General features: G+C 36.0%; 1 protein-coding gene across 8 annotated transcripts in view; it reads left to right on the top strand.

Annotated features, from left to right (window-relative positions):
* ZNF644 (zinc finger protein 644) overlaps positions 1–19,579 on the top strand; it is a 114,318-nt gene that overhangs the window by 83,941 nt on the left and 10,798 nt on the right. The window contains exons 2-5 of one of the 8 annotated variants that reach the window (XR_001512921.1): positions 2,530–5,560; positions 5,741–6,349; positions 8,081–8,203; positions 11,966–12,115. The exons of 2 other annotated variants lie outside the window; for them this stretch is intronic. Coding sequence is in view for 2 of the 6 variants with exons in the window: in XM_006758174.2 (XP_006758237.2) it covers positions 2,560–5,560; positions 5,741–6,349; positions 8,081–8,203 (3,733 nt within the window). In the remaining 4 variants the exon portion in view is untranslated. Of the gene's footprint in view, positions 1–2,529; positions 5,561–5,740; positions 6,350–6,450; positions 6,563–8,080; positions 8,204–11,965; positions 12,116–19,579 lie in introns of all 8 variants that reach the window. 5 more of the 8 variants (XR_001512922.1, XR_001512924.1, XR_001512923.1 and 2 more) reach the window with 5 other exon arrangements.

Genomic DNA, 19,579 nt, shown 5'->3' with positions numbered 1-19,579 from the left:
GATTGTTCCTATTTGGGCATTTGACTTTTCATACCAAATGTAATGAGAAATATCAGGAATGAATAATAGTATATCATCAGTGTTTGCTTTTCTTTTCACTGACATTTGCACACTCTATCCTAACACATGTTTATGTGCTGCCCATTTTTAACTTCTGTGTATGTGATGAACAGACTCCTGCTGGGTGCTGCATTAGCACCATTTTGGGGTGATATCATTGAATATGATCTTATTGAAAGTCTGTTTTTATTAATTTGGAAGTTTGCCAATCTCAGAACAGAATTCTAAGACCTATGAGGGACGGAAAAATGATTGTTTCTTATAAATAATAATGCCAAAGAAAGATATTTGTAATGTATGTTGTATGAAAGAACGCATCGTTCATAAGCTAAGATTTTATTTATAGGTGCTTGTTCCAAGTTCTGAAATAAAGAAGTAATTTGAAAATTGTTTTTATTTTTGAATTAAACTTAATGTTTTTCCAAAGCATGTAATTGGTCGCCTAGAAGATATTAGAAACAATAATCTTTATTGAAAATGTTTTATTTCTAATTTTTGGATTGTAAGTTCCTGCTGTCTTAAAACAGTATTACTTATTATACCAATTTAAAATACTATAAAAATGGAAGGTTTTATTCTTTATCTGAGAGGAGGAACCTAGTCTGTCTTGTTTACAAATGTATCCTTAATACTAGAGCAGTGCTTGGCATGTAGTAAAAGCTCAATAAACATTTGGAGAATGAATGAACTATACTTACTACTGTGTACCAAATGAAAAGAAATATGAGGTTTTATGCCAGTGTTTCAAATAGTTAATACCTAAGGTTGCCAAATAGTGGGTTCTGTAAGTTGTACTTGAGGATTATTGGGTATTTTGAAGGCCTTGCTACAATAGGTGAGTCAAGAAATCAGGACCACAATGAAATGGGCATTACAGATAGTCCTCGGGTTATGTCCGACTCCACATACGTTGTTTTGTGGTTACGGTGCCATCTCCCATTTATAGTATTTATTAAAAAGTTCTGTCATTTCAACGTATGTATATATGTGCTTTATGTTTTTTATTATTTACCACAAGTACAGGTCAGGAATTATCTTTCTTTTAAACTTTTTTTTACTGTTTCACTTCGTTACTGCTGTGTATGTGCTCCATGTGAGTGACGTAGGTGCTTATGTAGGTGGGTTCCGACTTACAGCGAAAATCGCGTTACGTTGCACCGTAGGAACTGATCTCCGATGTAACTGAGGACCTGCTGTATTTGAATAGGCAATCCAGATTTCATAGAAAGAAAACGGTTTTGTTTTGTTTTTCTATACTTGAAGAGCTTTTGCTTTGCAGTTATGTTTTTATTCATTCAACACTATTCCTTTTTTCAACAAACTGTTCCTCAGCACCTATATCAAGTGCTGTGTTAAGTTTCAGATACATGACTATCACTAGGTCACAGTCCCTGCCTTCTAAAAACTTACATCCTTTTAAAAAGACAGACAATGCCTGTATAATGTAGCCATTTCTAAGTGCAGAGTAAGAACAGAGTGTAAGGAAACTCTTAATAGTAGGGGCAGTAATTATAGCCATGGTATGTATATATGTCTCCCAAACTTTAGCGGTCTTTTAAAAAAATATTCTGTCTTCTCAGAAAGATTACATCTATTGTCAAAAATGTCTAAAATTTTTTAACCTACATTTTAATAAGAAGTAACCTAAAATCGTAATATACAATGTTTCAGAGTAAAAAGTTTTAGGTCATTGCCATAGACTGTCAGATGGCAAATGAGATAACTGCCTTTAGGGAATGCCTAGAATTTGGGGGACTCTGGTTATGAAAATTTGAAGTTACATAAAATTTTATTAATTTAACTTGATTAATTTAGAACTAAGGGTAATTTATGTATGGAATGAACAAAACCCTGTGAATAAGACATTTTTAAATTAGTAGAATTTTAGGAGAATGAAACATTGAGAGCAAAGCAGTCTTAAATTTAAAAAATATAAAAAGTTTGTTACATACATTAGTCATTGATGTCAATAACAAGTTTCTTTACTGAATATGTCTTTTTACCTTCCTTCAAGAATGAACTCTTAAGTGACTAAAATTACTTCTCTGCAGTGTTTAACAATTTACATTATTCCCTAGTATAGAGGGACTGTCCCTAATAAACCTTCTTAAGTAAGATGATTTTCTTTTTATTAGCAATCTATAAATGAGATTTTAAAGTTTTTTTTCACCTGTAGCATATTTATTTATATCATGTGTATCTCTGTATATGTGTTTATGTTGCTCTTTCCTAGGGATTTTGGAAATATGTGGTATTGAGTTGTTACCGAGCACAAAGAAAAAAATAATCTTTGAGACACTTTTAAAGTCTTTCAATTTTTTTAAGTATTCCTTTATTCTTAGGAAATGTTTAGGATTCCAATGTAAAGAGTATAATTAAGCTAATAAAAATGTGTACTTTCAACTCTCCATACATTCTAATAGTATTTTTTTTTCATGCAAATCTAAATTTTTTTTTTCCATTTTCTAGACTAAATGTGTTAAATGGCTTGCCAACAATATGGATGATTTGAAGATAAACACCGATATTACTGGTGCTAAAGAAGAACTCCTAGATGACAACAATTTTATCTCAGACAAAGAGAGTGGAGTTCATAAATCAAGAGATTGTCAGACATTTCAGAATAGTAGCACCTTCACTCTGCCTGAAGAAGTGTCAAAGGACAAATCAGAAAAAGCCTTAAGTGGAGGCCAGTCTGCTCTATTTATACATGCTGGTGCTCCTACTGTTTCTAGTGAAAACTTTATCTTGCCTAAAGGAGCTGCTGTTAATGGACCAGTTTCACACTCCTCCGTAACTAAGACTTCCAATATGAATAAAGGCAGTGTTTCATTAACCACTGCACAGCCTGTGGATCAGCCAACAACAGAATCTTGTTCAACTTCGAAGTTGGCAGCCGATCTTCAGCTGTCTACACCACAGAAAGCAAGTCAACACCAAGTTTTGTTTTTGTTATCGGATGTACCACATGCGAAGAATTCAACTCATTCCATTAAAAAACTACCTACCTCTGCTTCAGTTGGTTGTGACATTCAGAATTCAGTAGGGAGTAGTATAAAGTCAGATAGCACTTTAATAAATCAAGTAGAGGTGGATGAGGATAGTGAAGATTTATTGGTAAAAGATGATTGTGTCAATACATTAACAGGCATTTCCTCAGGTACAGATGAATTTAGGGCAGAAAATGATACAAACTGGGACCCCCAAAAAGAGTTCATTCAGTTTCTTATGACTAATGAAGAGACCGTGGATAAAGCTCCAGTTCATTCTAAAGTTGGTCTAGAAAAAAAGAGAAAGCGAAAAATGGATGTGAGCAAGATAACTCGTTATACTGAAGATTGCTTTAATGATTCTAATTGTATACCCACGAAGTCAAAGATGTTAGAAGTAGACTTTCTGGAACAGAATGAAGGACTGCAAGCAATAGATCCGCAGAAATATGCATTATCAAAAGTGAAGCCTGAATCAGCTGATGAAGACGTGGAATCTGTGGATGCTTTTCAACATCTAATTTATAATCCTGATAAGTGTGGAGAAGACAGTCCATCTGTTCATACTAGCACTTTTCTTTCAAGGACTTTAAAAAAAAAATGTGAAGAAAATGATTCCGAGTCACCTGCTACTTTCAGCACCGAAGAGCCATCATTCTACCCCTGTACAAAGTGCAATGTGAATTTTAGGGAGAAAAAACACCTCCACAGGCATATGATGTATCATTTAGATGGAAATAGTCACTTTCGTCATCTTAATGTACCAAGGCCATATGCTTGTAGGGAATGTGGGCGGACGTTTCGAGATCGGAACTCACTTCTAAAGCATATGATTATTCACCAAGAAAGAAGACAGAAGTTGATGGAGGAAATTCGTGAATTGAAAGAACTTCAGGATGAAGGAAGAAGTGCACGGTTACAGTGCCCTCAGTGTGTATTTGGTACCAATTGCCCTAAAACATTTGTGCAACATGCTAAAACCCATGAAAAAGATAAAAGGTACTACTGCTGTGAAGAATGTAACTTCATGGCAGTTACAGAAAATGAATTGGAATGCCATCGAGGCATTGCCCATGGAGCAGTGGTAAAATGCCCTATTGTCAGTTCTAATGTAGCCCAGAGAAAAACGCAAAAAAAGTCTTTCATGAAAGACTCTGTTACAGGATCATCCAAAAAATCAGCTACCTACGTATGTAAGATGTGTCCTTTTACTACTTCAGCCAGAAGTATTTTGAAAAAACACATGGAGTACTTGCATTCATCATCATGTGTTGATTCATTTGGTCGTGCTCTTGGACTTAGTAAAAGAAAAAGTAACATCCTTGAAGAACCTGAAGACAATGAGAGCACTAAACCATTAAGCAAGCAACAGTCAGCCACATTTCCAAAGAACTCTGCTTTAAAACAAGATGTAAAGCGAACATATGGGTCATCCTCACAATCAAGTAATTTTTCAAAATTACATAAGCGGCCACACAGAATACAAAAAGCTCGGAAAAGCATCGCCCAGTCAGGTGTTGTAAATGTGTGCAATCAAAACAATTCTCATAAGACTGTAATGATTAAAAGCAGCATTGACCAAAAACCGAAGTATTTCCACCAAGCCACAAAAGAAAAATCTAATGCCAAGGCAAATAGCAACTATTTATATAGACACAAATATGCAAACTACAGGATGACCAAAAAATCAGGTGAATCATATCCTCTGCATTTCAAGAAAGAAGAAGCTGGTTCACTAAATTCTTTACATCTGTTTTCATCATCATCAAGTAGCTCTCACAACAATAGTTTTATTTCAGACTCTCATAACACCAAAAGGCCTGAAAGCTTCAAAGACCGCAGGCGTGTATCTGCAAAGAGAGCAGTTAAGGAATCTAAGAAGGGAAGTTCTGCTGGAAGGGAAGATTTAGATAGCTATCCAGATTTCTTACATAAAATGACTGTTGTTGTTTTGCAGAAACTTAATTCTGAAAAGAAAAATAGCTATGAAACAGAAGATGAAAGTTCCTGGGATAACGTTGAGTTAGGTGACTACACTACACAGGCTATAGAAGATGAAACTTACAATGGTATTAATCAAGAACATGTAAATTTATTCCCTCTATTTAAAAGCAAAGTGGAAGGTCAAGAGCCTGGAGAAAATGCTACACTTAGTTATGATCAAAATGATGGCTTTTATTTTGAATATTATGAAGATGCTGGAACTAATAACTTTTTGCACGACATACACGATTCTCAGCATTTAGAAAATGCAGAAACTTCATTGTCAAAGCATAGTTCTGTTTTTCATTGGAGTGATTTGTCTCTTGAGAAGAAATCATGTCCTTACTGCCCAGCAACATTTGAAACAGGTGTTGGGTTGTCAAATCATGTTCGGGGACATCTTCATAGAGCAGGATTAAGCTATGAAGCCCGTCATGTTGTATCACCAGAACAAATAGCCACCAGTGACAAAATGCAACATTTCAAAAGAACTGGCACAGGGACACCTGTTAAGCGAGTTAGAAAAGGTAAGTTTTCCTATAGATACTTTGGGCTGATATGTCTGTATTCAAATTCAAAGGATTTAAAAATTTTGCTCAAATTCAGTCTTTATTAACATCACAATTTCATATTTCAGAGTTAATTGGCTTTAAAGATGGTCAGTTTATAAAAAAATTCTGATATCACTCTTAAAAAATTTTTTTTAGCTATAGAGAAGTCTGAAACCACTTCTGAACACACTTGTCAGCTCTGTGGAGGTTGGTTTGATACTAAAATTGGATTATCAAATCACGTTAGAGGCCACCTGAAAAGACTTGGAAAGACCAAATGGGATGCTCACAAATCTCCAATCTGTGTTCTGAATGAGATGATGCAAAATGAAGACAAATATGAAAAAATCTTAAAGGCATTGAACAGTCGTCGTATTATTCCCAGACCATTTGTAGCTCAAAAACTTGTATCAAGTGATGATGACTTTCTATCTCAAAATGTTATACCTCTTGAAGCATACCATAATGGCCTAAAGACTGAAGCTTTATCGGTGTCTGCATCAGAGGAAGAAGGGCTGAGTTTCTTAAATGAATATGATGAAAAAAAACCAGAACTGCCCAGTGGAAAAAGGAATCAGTCTCTTACATTGATAGAACTGCTTAAAAATAAAAGGATGGGAGAAGAAAGGAATTCTGCTGTCTTTCCTCAAAAGATCCATAATCAAACTGCAAGAAAGAGATTTGTTCAGAAATGTGTTCTTCCCTTAAATGAAGATAGTTCATTGATGTATCATCCACAAAAAATAGACTTGACTATGCACTCAGGTAAGAGGACATTTATGACTATCTTACATAATTTAAACAATTTACTTATGCTTATTTTAATGGAATATTTATAGAAAATACTTTCTTTGAATCTTCTCAAGCTGCTTTTTTTGCAGAGCAGAAATTGGTTATACTGTTACTTCTATAAAAATCATCAGTTGATGCTCACCAGTACTGAATTCTCGGTGCCTCATTTCTTGGTCAAAATGTAAGGTGAGAACAAAAGCAAAAACAAACAAAAAACTGATCTGTAAAAATAAAATTTGCTGTGACTGGGGCATGGTTCTATGGATGGGAGGTTGACATTCAAAAGCATAACATTATCCAAAAGGAAAACCTGTCATATTTTTTTTTGCCAGTGGTACAAAGTGAAAACAAAACAAACTCAACTGAGTGGGTTGGTGCCTGTTGTGTGTGGTGATAAACTGAGAGAAACTTCTCCCTTTCCAATTTCTCATTGTACCTTGGGATAGTTTGGTTTTGGAGAACTGTTGTTGTATGAAACATTTTTGGGGGGCTTTAGTTTTTACAATAGTGTTCAAATGGAACAGAACAGATGGCTTAGTGTAGTGCTTGTGCACAATAGTTCTTTCATTTTCAAAGGAGTATTTTGTATGTGTGGCAAATGATGTGGTAGATAAAGTATCCAAACTTTTTTTGGTATTGCTAAGTCTGGTTTATACTTGTGGACTAGAAAAAATTTGTGTCTTTATAGGTTTCTTTTGGAGGTTAAGAATGTTGAAGATTATCTTAGATAGTCTCATCATTTTAGCCCTGAGTTGAATGTGTTTAAGGTAAAAGTTGGTCAGTGGGTTAATACTGAATAAAATTACTGTATGGTTGATTTGTTTACTTTGGGCAGACATTGGGACAGCCCAAATATTTGTAAGGCAGTTTTGATTTAAGGAAAGATTACCTTGCTCTGTAAGTGGTCTGAAAAATAGTTTATCTTATAAGGGCTTCTGTTAGCTGTGTTAATCAAGGTGTAGTACACTTCAGAAAGATAAAGCATAATGTTGAAGATACCAATTGAAATGTGTTGGGAGAATGAGAGTTGTCTGAGAACTTAGGGATTTCTTATTGTTTCAACATGTTTTCTTTCCTGTGATGACTAAGATGTTAGTTTGTTGATCATTTATTAACACAAAGAATTTAGCAAAAGACCTCAAATCATTAACTTCCAATATTGATTGCCCAGAACAATGAAAATAAAATGTTGTGTCTAACAGCTGTTCAGTGGTGGGTTTTACCACCTTTTCACCTAGCCTTCATCAGAAAGCCTAATTTAGTATTGAGCCTTTTATGGTTTTGTGGGTTAAACTCTTCAGTTACCACTTCGTTAACTAGACTTTTTAATTTTTTTTAAATTGATAATGTTGTGAGCTTTGAAACTTCTCAACAGAGCTGTGCTATCCAAATCACAGGATTGTATTTTAGGTTTAGGAAATGATCTGCATTAACACAGAAATCTGCAAGAAAGTGATAGTAGGTGTTAAGTCTAGAGAAATTCCAAGGTTCAAGACACTTCTCTTCCACCTTTCCTAAGAGCATGAGTTGGCTCTAAATACTAACTACAAACTAATAATAATTAACTAAATTTCCTCTCCTTACGCTAATTCAGTGAACGCTTTTTAAACCATCCATATTGTGCTACTTTTCTTCACACTTCTAGCTAAGAAAATTTCACTTTTTGAAGTGAGAACTGGATTATAGTTTTCTTTTGAATGATAGGTATGCCTGTGAAGCTTAGAACATGTGTGCATTGCAATACGACGTTTACAAGTGCTGTTAGCCTGTCCAACCACTTACGCGCTTATGTACGAAAGAAGAGTGCTGGACTTTTGACTGGTACAGGTATGTTTGAACAGATAACACAGCAAGTCTGTTTGATACCATGCACTTTTTTTCTCAACAGACTGGTGCTATTTTAGATGATATTTATGGCTTTCTTTGGTACGCAGCAGTTGAGTCTGAATACACATTAAGTTGTAGCAACTTGTAAACTGGTAGATATAAGTTTAAACAAGTTTTTTTGTTTGTTTTTTGGGGGGGTTTTTTTGGCTCTTATTGACTTAGGAGAAAAATACCACCCAATAGAGGAATGGAACTTTTGAGTATATATTATTCCCATTGATCAATAAATTATACTATTTTTGACTTTTGACTTTATTTTTGTTAATAGATTCTTTTTGGTTTATAAAAAAAGAAATTGTAATTCTAGCTTGGGGAAATGTTTTTTAGATAAGAAAGGAAATTATCATGAAATTTCAGCTATGTAGCTTGATTAGAAAGCTAAGCGAACTAATGAGTTTTTATTAGTCTATAGGTAAAATCTTTAAAGGGGCAGGCCTTAGTAATGGCCCATGTTAACAATTGAATAAATTTTTCTTTCACTGCCCCTGCACTGTCTTTAGGATAAATAAATATAGCTACCCACATGAATGTTAACATGCACATATCTGTGTTATTTTTGGTTGGTTAGCAGATACCTCTTCCTATTGCTAGTTTGTGAAATTTTTATTAGCTTACTCATGTATAGCACTGCTGCTTACACAACAAAATGTGTTGCTCTTTTCATTTGTAGCTTTTCAAGGTACTCTGCTTTAGCAAATACCATTATCTTACATCTTAAAATATACTATCTTTACTAAATATATCTACATTAATTCTTTCACCTAAAATTCTCCTTCCAGTCTTTTTATTTCTCTTGCTTTCTGTTTTCTAGTTATTGTCTTCCCAGTTTTTTGTTCTTTCTCATATCTTCCTATGGCTTACATCAGTGTGTTCTTACTACCAAAGAAATACTTGTATTCATACTAATTTCTTTCTTCTGCTGCTTTGCTTTGTCATTTGACTTGATATACAAATGACTAGGGATGACTGTTGACCATTTATATTAAAAGGAGGGAAATAGAGTTTTACTCCTACTCTGAGGTTTTAGTTTTAATTATATTACTCCCACCTTCATCAAACTTGAAAGGTGATTACAGACAGTAGAGGCAGGGAAGCAGTGAAAATGAAAGGTGGTAGAAACAAAATCATCATTGTTATCATAGTCACTAACTTTTATTGAAGTTTATATACTTAACATCTATCTTTATAGCCACCATGAGTTGTATGTCCTGTAATTCTCTCAGTTTTACCAGAAACACCAAGGCTTAGAGAACTTAAGTTGCCCAAACTTATGTAGTTATTAATAAATAAATTTCAAATTATTGAAATTTGAAATTCAAATCAAGGCTGACTAGACCTTTGTTTTAATCACTATTATCTGCCACATATAGAATGAAAGTAATTGAAAATCCTAAAATAAAGTTGGGTTTAAGGTGGGGAGCATTCTGGTGAGACTGAATAAACTAGAGTCTAATTTGTAAACGCAAGGATCCAAAAAATGGTTAGGCCTGGATTAGATTTCAGAGGACTTTAGAAAATGTTCTATTCTGTCAATTCAGATACATTACTCAAATATTCACCAAGTCAGATGTATTAGTACAGATTTTGTAGTCCATTAAAAGATGCTTTTAGCTCATGTGAAAATCTTGTAAAACATAGAACTAACTGCTTATAAATAATTGATAGTAACTCTTCATTGACCAAAGGTGCATTCTAATAAACATTCCATTGTCTAAAAAATTTCATGATTAGAGAAATAAGTAATATAAGATGAATGGGAATACATTTCTTTGGGCATCAGGAAAAAAGGGGGCTGTTATCTTTAAAATATCATTAAATACAAACCAATATATCGGACGTGTTAAAAATATAAAGCGTTTGGCAGTCCTAAGATAAAGAGAAGGGAAATGAAAAGCTGAAGAAAGTGTGGGGTATTTCCCACAGCCCATATCCACTTTTAAGAAAAACAAAAAACTTATACTTTATTTTCTTGGAAGTTCTGAAACTTTCCCCCTGATGTTTAAAGTTTTCTTGACCAGTAGAGCTATATAGGTGATGTCCTTGCTGCTTATTCATGCCAACTAAGAAGTTTTTTGAGAATGGACCTATGAACCAAGAGGTCCCCATGCCCGGATTGTGGGCTCGATTCCCAGTAGAGGGCGTGCAGGAGGCAGCTGATCAATGTCTCTCTCATCAATGTTTCTATCCCTCTCCCTTCCTCTCTCTCTAAAAATCAATAAAAACATATTTAAAAAATAAATATAACAAATCAGCTTCAATAATGTTTTCGTTTTCTAAATAGAGAATATTCTTTATTATATTTAAACTTCACATGCCTATTCTCTTTGCCAATATCAGTTTCACTGATATAAAGCAGTGGTCCCAACCTTTGGTCCTGGAGGGTTCCACTGGTACTGTAAGGGGAGCTATACAGAAGTTGTCTTATAAGGGATTCATCAATTCATATGAGTAAAAAGCAGTATTTTTCAAGAGTATGTACATAGTGTTTTGAGGAATAAAATACAAAATCATTTTTTAAAAACCTTACTTTAATCCAATTATATCACAAAACTGGGATAATGTAAAAGGAAAATAGATAGGACTAAATCCTCCATAAGAATGTCTAGAATCTGTGTTCCTAGTTCAGTCTCCATTCATGTAGATTTTAATTATGTGGCCTACTCTTGAAGAAAAAACTTAGATAAACCAAGACTAAATGCTAAAGGTCTGCTTGGTTATCTGTGATAGAATAAAAAAATCCCAAATTTTCTTAGAAGCCACCAGCTCCTGGCCTGTTCTATGGGAACTGGCAGCCTTTTGAGGAGAGAGGAATATTCTAACTGGCCTGAATAAACTGAAAAGATGCCTCTCAGCTTCCCCAAATAATTATTTACTGATGACTCAAATGCTTTTTTTGTGAGTTTTTTTTTATTTTTAATCCTCACCCAAGGATATTTTTTCCTTGTTTTTTTTTTTTTTTTAGAAGAAAGTGGGGGTTCGGGGGTCGGGGGAGACACATCAATTGGTTGCCTCTGGCGTGTGTCCTAACCCAGGGCCAAGGATCAAGCCTGCCCTTCACTGGGATTCAACCCCTTGACCCTTTGGTCCACAGATCAACCCTGTAACCACTGCAAAACGAGGGTGACTCAAATACTTCTTTTAAAAATATATATATTTTATTGATTTCAGGGAGAGGAAGGAAGAAGGAGAGAGAGAGAGAGAAACATCAATGATGAGAGAGAATCATTGGTTGGCTGCCTCCTGCATGCCCCCTACTGGAAATCAAGCCTGCGACCTGGGCTTGTGCCCTGACCTCCTGGTTCCTGGGTGACACTTAGCCACTGAGCCACATCAGTCAGGTTACTCAAATACTTCTCATATAATGGTTCTCAATTTGGGGGGAGTCATTGACCCCTTTGAGAATTTTATAAAAGCCATGGTTCACCCCAGAAACATGCATTCATTCATCCAAGGATAAAATTGTTTCTGTATATAGGCTTCGCATATTTTTTGAAGGTTATCATTCATGGACCCTTCCTCTGTGGAGTCAAAATGAAAATGAGGTTGAAAGAACACAGAGCTGGGAATCAGGCGCCTTAAATATTTTTTTTTTCTTAAGAGTTAAAATTAAGAGATGCTTGAAATGCCAGAATTGTGTAACATCAAAACTAACTTATATGATCACAAATACAAATTAAAATGTAACATTCTTCCTAATTTTAGTAAAAGGAAATGATGAAGAAAGTAGTAAATCTTTGGAATTGAAGAGATGGAAGAGGTAGCCATTCTTGGGACAGAGTTAATTTGCCAAAAAAGAATAAACTTCACAGATTAAAATTTTGCCCAGAACTGACCCAGTTTATCATCCATTGGGTAGGTTCAAATAAATTGTTTAATTTCCATGTGCCTTCAATTGTGAATAATTATTTATGAAGCTGTTTTACTTTTATTTTTAAATGGATTTTTGTCTAAAGAGACTAGTGCCAAAGGGTTTGCTTTATATACTGTATGGTAAATTCAAGGCATACTTCTAATTCAAAATTTATTCCAATTAATATAGACTGCACTCTTGGTAGACTTCTTTTACAGGTTTTGTTCTCTGTAGATTGTTTTACATGCTCATACAAATTGGTTCCTGGTTAATTCCTTATGCAGTCTAATAAGAACATTTAATTTTCATTAAAATTAGAAATTCCATAGTTCATATTTAATGCCTTTGGATTTTTAACTATTGGCTTTTTTGTACTTCATATTTTAATTAAGTGATATACTTTATATACTGGCAGTATTAAAAGCACAATGTTACTAAGTTATTAATATAATCACCATACACATTGTTTTAGCCCTATTTTTCCAACCAAATAATAGTGCCTCTTTCGTAAGTGTCTTGGATTGGACAATAAATTATATGGTCACCCTGGTTATTAAAATTTCTAAACATATTTTGAATTAAGCCCGGAAAAGTGTATTCTATCAACTTAATCTACAATCAGGAACTAAAAAAAACTGAGCTCAAAGTACAATAGGTAAAGAAAGGGGAGTAATTAAAGTGTGTGTAAAAGGAATCTTAAGAAAGAAAATATATCAGTAAGATGAATGCATGTTTGCACAGACTGTTATCTCTTGAAAAGAATAAAGAATAACAGTCATATTCAGTATTTTTATTGGGACTCCATTTTACATCTTGACCATTCATACAAACTCAGTCATACATACACCTACTCATTCATTCACCTCAATTGACTGTGATACACTCTAATATGTCCTATTTTATTCTTTTTCATTAAAAATTAATGGTGGTCATGACCCAATAAATTGATTTGCTACCCACTAAGAAGTCACTTCCCAGAAAGTGAAAACATTTCCCTTAAGTGACTCTTTCTTTTAGGGACAGATACTAACTAGAATCAGTAGTAGTAATAATTTAGAAATCATAACACTTCTGTGGCAGCAAATGAATTTTCTTTCCTCACTGAATTCAAATTCATATGTCATATTTTAATCAGAGGCTGATCTTTTGGTATTTAAAGTAAATTAGAAATTTCTAGTTAAAATTAATGTAAGAAAAAATATATGCAGGAATAGTTGGGGGAAGGGCTTTATTTCATTATTTTTAGAACACTTTCATGATAACATTTTGGAAGTAAATCATGATTGTTGCTATTCTCCAACAAAAGACTCAGCAACAATTTTCGATGAGGAAAAAAATGTAAAAATTGGTGCTAGAGCCTTTCAGTTAATATAATACCACTAATACAGTGTATCTACATTCATTTTTAGTAGAGTCGATGTTTATTTTTCATACTATTTACTTTTAAGTGGAATAGTAGGTTGCATGTTACCTAATAGGATCTTTTGCTTATTTTCAACTATAGTGACATAATTGGTCATAGAGAACTGCAACAACAAGTGCTAGTTGAACATATAACACAGTGCCAGGTGCTGAGTTGGCTGTATAAGCCACCAGAAAAGTAATTCTTATATTATGGAAAGTGCTATAGTACCATTATCTGCTTTGATGGAAAGAAAACATAATAATATTGTGAAAGCTTCTCAAGGTACATTAAATTACTTGTCCTTTTTGTGAGTGTCTGCAGTGTCTTTTTAAATATTAATAAAATGTGCATTTTAAAAAAATTACATGCTTAAATGAGCCATTTAACCCAGAAGACTACAAGTAGAAAGTTTCCATTGTGATTAAACTCTAAAGAAGCAAACCAGCTTCTACTTACAAAACACCTTGTAATTCCTTCAGACTAGGCTGTATGAGGAATATGTGATAAGTATGAAATATGCCCCTGTCATCAAAGAACTTAGAAAACCATATTGGTAACACATATAAAACTATCAAAATTACAAAATTGTGCAAGGTAGATAAATGGTATATTGGATATAAATGTTACAGGAATTGAAGGTACTTTAGCCCTTTTGAGGAAAGTTGGGAATTACGTTGTACTCTTCCTTTTGCCTTTACTCTTTATTTCATTGTTAAATAGAGCCTAACAAAGAAAAAAAGAAAAATGCTACTAGGTTTCTTTTCATTATGTTTAAAATGAAAGAGAAATGAAACCAGTAGTCAAAGAAAATTTTCATGCATTCAACAAAATAGTTATTGTATCAGAACAGTGCTAGCTCTAAGGCTATAATGACCTTACACACCACGCTGCATAATCACCATCCAGTGGGATAAATACAAGTGTTAATATATACAATGTTTCAGCTGGGCCCTGAACTTGAAGGATGAATAGTTTTAGGAAAAAGAGGTAAAGTATACCATTCCAGGTAGAGAAAAGAACATAGTGTGGTACAAGGGGATGAAATTTGAAGTTCAAGAGGTGCTGGGAGATTCAGTTATAGGTGTTTGGAAAAATGGAGATTTGGAAAGTAGGATGGATGCTCTGAATGTGTGCTTAAAATTTAAAGCTATGGAAGGATTTTTAAAAAATTGTGGGGGGAGGGATAAAAATAAGGAAATGATATAGTCAATCTTATATTTTAAAAAGCTATTCCTGATACAATGAAAAATGGGTTTCTGTGTTTTCATGGCTATAGCTTATCCCTGTAGTACTGTTTTTACATTAAAGTGCATATCTGTATATATTTATCTGCATAGTAATGTGTTATTTATTCAGGATGAGCAAGGTAATGAATTGTTCAAGTTAAGTAAATTTTTCAGGTAATAGAAGACTAGTGTCAAACTTGATTTTGTCCTAACCATGTTGATGGTAATGTTTCTAAAGTGTTGTTCTTATTTCTGCCTTGTGAAACAGTAGACTGGATATAATTTAATCATCAGAGTATTTAGAGCCAACCTTATGGATACCAATTGTTTTAGCATGCCAGCAAGAATTGGACCATTTGCCACTGTACTAAAAAGTGACTGGCTGATTTATTCACTTATTCAATGAGATTTTTGTCTAGCTCTTACTGTGGTATGTGCATTGTGCTAAGTAGTGCAGAGATAAATTGGATCTTACAACATAGTAGAAGCACATCCTATCTAATAATAGACAAACATGGTAGTTAACCATACCTCCGACATGCTTCCCATTGGCTAATGAGCAGGATATACAAATTAACTGCCAACCAAGATGGCGGCCGGCAGCCAGGCAGCTGAAGCAAGCAAGAGGGTTGCTTGCTCCAGTGATGGAGGAAGCCAAGGTTCCCCGCCTGCCGCAGCCCAGCTCTGAGCTCCGGATGCAACAATGTTGCAATTATAGAAGCTAAACAAACCCCAGATACCTGCTGTCAGCCAGCTGGCCTCAGAGCTGGAGCCACAACAAAGTTTCAATTGCAGAAGGTAAATAAATCCCAGAATAAAAAAATAAGTAAATAAAGAAGAGACTGGGAGCTTCAGTTGCAGGCTTGGCCTGCCTGAAAACAGCCATCAGCCCCTCATCCAGGCTGGCCAGGCACCCCAGTGCAGACCCCCACCCTGAAGGGGGTGCGGGCAGTCTGAAAACAGCCATCAGTCCCTCATCCAGGCTGGCCAGGCACCCAAGCAGGACCCCCACCCTGATCCGGAACACCCTTCAGGGCAAACCAGCTGGCCCCCACCCGTGCACCTGGCCTCTATCCTATATAGTAAAAGGGTAATATGCAAACTGACCCTAACAGCAGAAAGACTGGGAATGACTGGTCACTATGACACACACCACCAGGGAGTAGACGCTCAATGCAGGAGTTGTCCTCCTGCATTGAGCTCCCACATGAAGGAGCTGTGCTCAGCCACAAGTCAGGCTGATGGCTGCCAGTACAGCGGTGGTGGTGGGAGCCATTCCTGCCTCCTCAGCAGTGCTAAGGATGTCCGACTGCAGCTTAGGTCTGCTCCCCACTGGCAAGTGGACATCCCCCGATGGCTGCCAGGCTTCCAGAGGGATGTCCACTTGCCAGCTTAGGCCCAGTCCCCTGGGGAGCAGGCCTCAGCCAGCAGATGGTCATCCCCCAAGGGGTCCCAGACTATGAGAGGGCACAGGCCGGGCTGAGGGACCTTCCCCCTCCCCCCCAGTGCACAAATTTTTGTGCACCCGGCCTCTAGTAGATACATAACTGTCATACAGAACAAATTTTGCCATTGGAGACATGTGCATGAAACACTATGGAAGATGGGAGGGAGAGGAAGGTACTTTCAGCTAGACGAGGACCCAGCAAGGCTTTTGGAAGTCACATTTGATTTAGACCCTGAAGGGTCGCTGATTGAAATGGAAATAGGTGTTTGGGGTAGGGAAGGAGCATACTTGTGGGAGGGAACAGCTTGGGACAATGTGGGAAAATACTAGGAAGCAGGAGATAAAGGAATAGAGGTAGACAGGTCAAGGACATAGCATAGAAAGTTAGAATGCTAATCTATGGTGTTGGAATTAATTTTGTCAGGGGCCGATAAAGATGTTTGGTTTTTGTTTTTTAAAAATTTTACTTTTAAACAATTTATTTTTAATTTATAAAAAGGTAAAGGATTTGGTGGGGAAGTGAAATTGTAGGTGAGGTTACATTAGTAATCTGAACCAGGACAATGACAATAAGAATGTAAAGGAGGCATAATAGATGTCTGGATGATGTGAAAATAAAAGTAAGCAAAATTTGGCAGATTAATTAGAGGTAGAAGAAAGAGACAGAAATGGCTCAAAGTTTTAAATCTTGTTACTGGGAGGATGAATATACCAGTAACAAGTTAATTCATCAGCTACCATGATATCTGGTAACAGAAGGGTAGGCTTCATGGCCTCACAGAGGTTCATTTATCAACAATGCCTCATCAGCCTGTCCATCATAACAAAGCAAATCATCACACTTACTGAATCAGTAAGTTTGTTTTCAGTTGAATGGAGCCTAAGATTTGTACCATGGTGGCATGTATTAATATTTTATGATGCCTAGTTTTTTTTGTTTGTTTTTTTAATATATTTTATTGATTTTTTACAGAGAGGAAGGGAAAGGGATAGAGAGCTAGAAACATCGATGAGAGAGAAACATCGACCAGCTGCCTCCTGCATACTCCCCCCTGGGGATTTGCCCGCAACCAAGGTACATGCCCTCGACTGGAATTGAACCTGGGACCGTTCAGTCCACACGCCGATGCTCTATCCACTGAGCCAAACCAGTCAGGGCTATGATGCCTAGTTTTACTTGTCATTGGTTATAAAATTTAGGAATTCTATTTGATAATCTTTTTTGACCAACATTTTTATTTTCCATAAAGTGTTAACTAGTTCCCTAGTATTCTTGTTGGTTCCATTATTTCTTGAGTTTTGCTTTTTATATCTTGTTTTCATTTTTTTAACAATTGACTTAACCTAGATTTTTATGTGTTTGGATTCTTTTAACATATCTAATATCTTTATATATTCAGCTGTAGTATTGTGTTTGCTATGACTTATATTCTTTTTTTAAAAATGATTTCTAACATTAATTTTTTGAATGTTTTTTATAATCTGGATTAAGATATAGTTAGACCTGCCCAGCCGGTGTGGCTCAGTAGTTGAGCATAGACCTATGAATCAGGAGTTCATTGTTTGATTCCCAGTCAGGGCACATACCCAGGTTGTGGGTTGCGGGATGCAACTGATCAATGATTCTCTCTTCATCATTAATGTTTCTAACTCTACCTCTCCCTTCCTCTCTGAAATCAATAAAAAAAATATTTTTTAAGAAAAGATATGCCCTAACTGGTTTGGCTTAGTGGATAGAGTGTCAGCCTTCAGACTGAAAGGTCCCAGGTTCGATTCCAGTCAAGGGCACGTATCTTGGTTGTGGGCACATCCCCAGTAGGAGGTGTGCAGGAGGCAGCTGATCGATGTTTCTCTCTCATCGATGTTTCTAACTCTCTATCCTTCTCCCTTCCTCTCTGTAAAAACTCAATAAAAAATATTTTTTAAAAAAGGAAAAAGATATAGTTAAGCCTTACAGTAACAAGACATTTTCCTGGCCTGAGCTAACTTCTAAGTAATCTGCTTTAAGTGACTTTATGGAAATAATAAAGTAAAATACAGTTGTTCTCTTGTGGATGTTAGAGCAAGAGGATGGCTTGGTGGAGACTGATGGTCCCTCACTTATCTAAGAAGTGGAAAAGTAGGATTTACTATTTCTTTCTTGTGTTTGCGGTCTGAGGAATGAGGTTAATTCTTGGTATACAATGTTTAGAACATCTGTTTAATTGTGACCTTAACTAGAAGTTACTTCAGACAGAGGATACCTACCTGTTCAGCACCATGTTTGATTATAGATTGAATTTCGGCTGGAATGTGTAAAGTACTTTAAAATTATAAAAAGCCAAATCCGATCTATGTGATATTTGTAAGTGCTATGAGCCCTATCTAATTTAAGTTAAACATGAGTTTCCTATATAATAAAGAGCTAATATGCAAATGGTCATCACGCCCTCGGGCCAGGGCCAGGAAACCTGAGGCCAGGCCGGGGGCCCTGAGGCCGTGCCCCAAGCCCCAGCGCCGGGGCTAGGGAACCTGAGGCTGCACCTCTGCCCAGTGGGACTTGACGGGGGACCTGAAGCTGTCCCCCCCCCCCCACCTTGTGGGGCTTGACGGGGATGGGGCCAACCGGGTCTGGGTCTCACACAATTTCGAGGCGTGCGGGTGGGCGAGGACTTGACTCTGGGTCCTGCGGTGTGCCCCAGACTCTGACAGGAGGGAGATTTTCATACACATTTTACTAATTTTCTTTCATCTCTGACACTTTTATTATAGAGAAAGGGCAAATAACAATATTAAAATATTCCACCTAATGAATTCCCTTTTAATGTGCACAAATTTCATGCACCAGGCCACTAGTATTAAAGATAATTTAATAGACATTTTAAAGTAAGTTTTCCTTTCTTAACTAATTTTGTAATCAGGAACAATTATTTAAATATGAAATGATATTTTGGAAATACTGAGACTTTTAGAAGGCAGGGAATGTGATTTATTTGTTAACAGGGAGTTGCCCCAATTGGAGGAGGCTCACCCTGCCTGGCTCTTATCACGCTTGTGAGAGAGAATTCAGACGAGTAACAGAAAGCAGTGTTGACGCAAAGCAAACAAATTTGTTAAGAAAGCAAAACAAGCAAATTTATTAAGTATACACTTAGCATATAGCATAAGCAGGCAACTCAGCTAGTCTGAGTGGCCCATGTGGAGGGCTCAAGGGTTTTATACTTCCCCCTATAGGTTTCAAGGTTCACCTGCCAGATACCTTGGGCAACAGACTAGATTTGAAGGTCACCTTTTTACATTGTTGTGGCTTTTCCCAGAATTGATGAGAACATTATGGCGATTTTATCTTGGCAATTCCCAAGACTGCTAACTTCTTTGTTCGGTGCGTGAAATAAACTGCCCTGCACAC

The sequence above is a fragment of the Myotis davidii genome, unplaced genomic scaffold, assembly GCF_000327345.1.
Source record: "Myotis davidii unplaced genomic scaffold, ASM32734v1 scaffold674, whole genome shotgun sequence".
Taxonomy (NCBI): domain Eukaryota; kingdom Metazoa; phylum Chordata; class Mammalia; order Chiroptera; family Vespertilionidae; genus Myotis; species Myotis davidii.
Note: the sequence above shows the minus strand (reverse complement) of the source record. Positions and strands in the feature narration are given on the sequence as shown.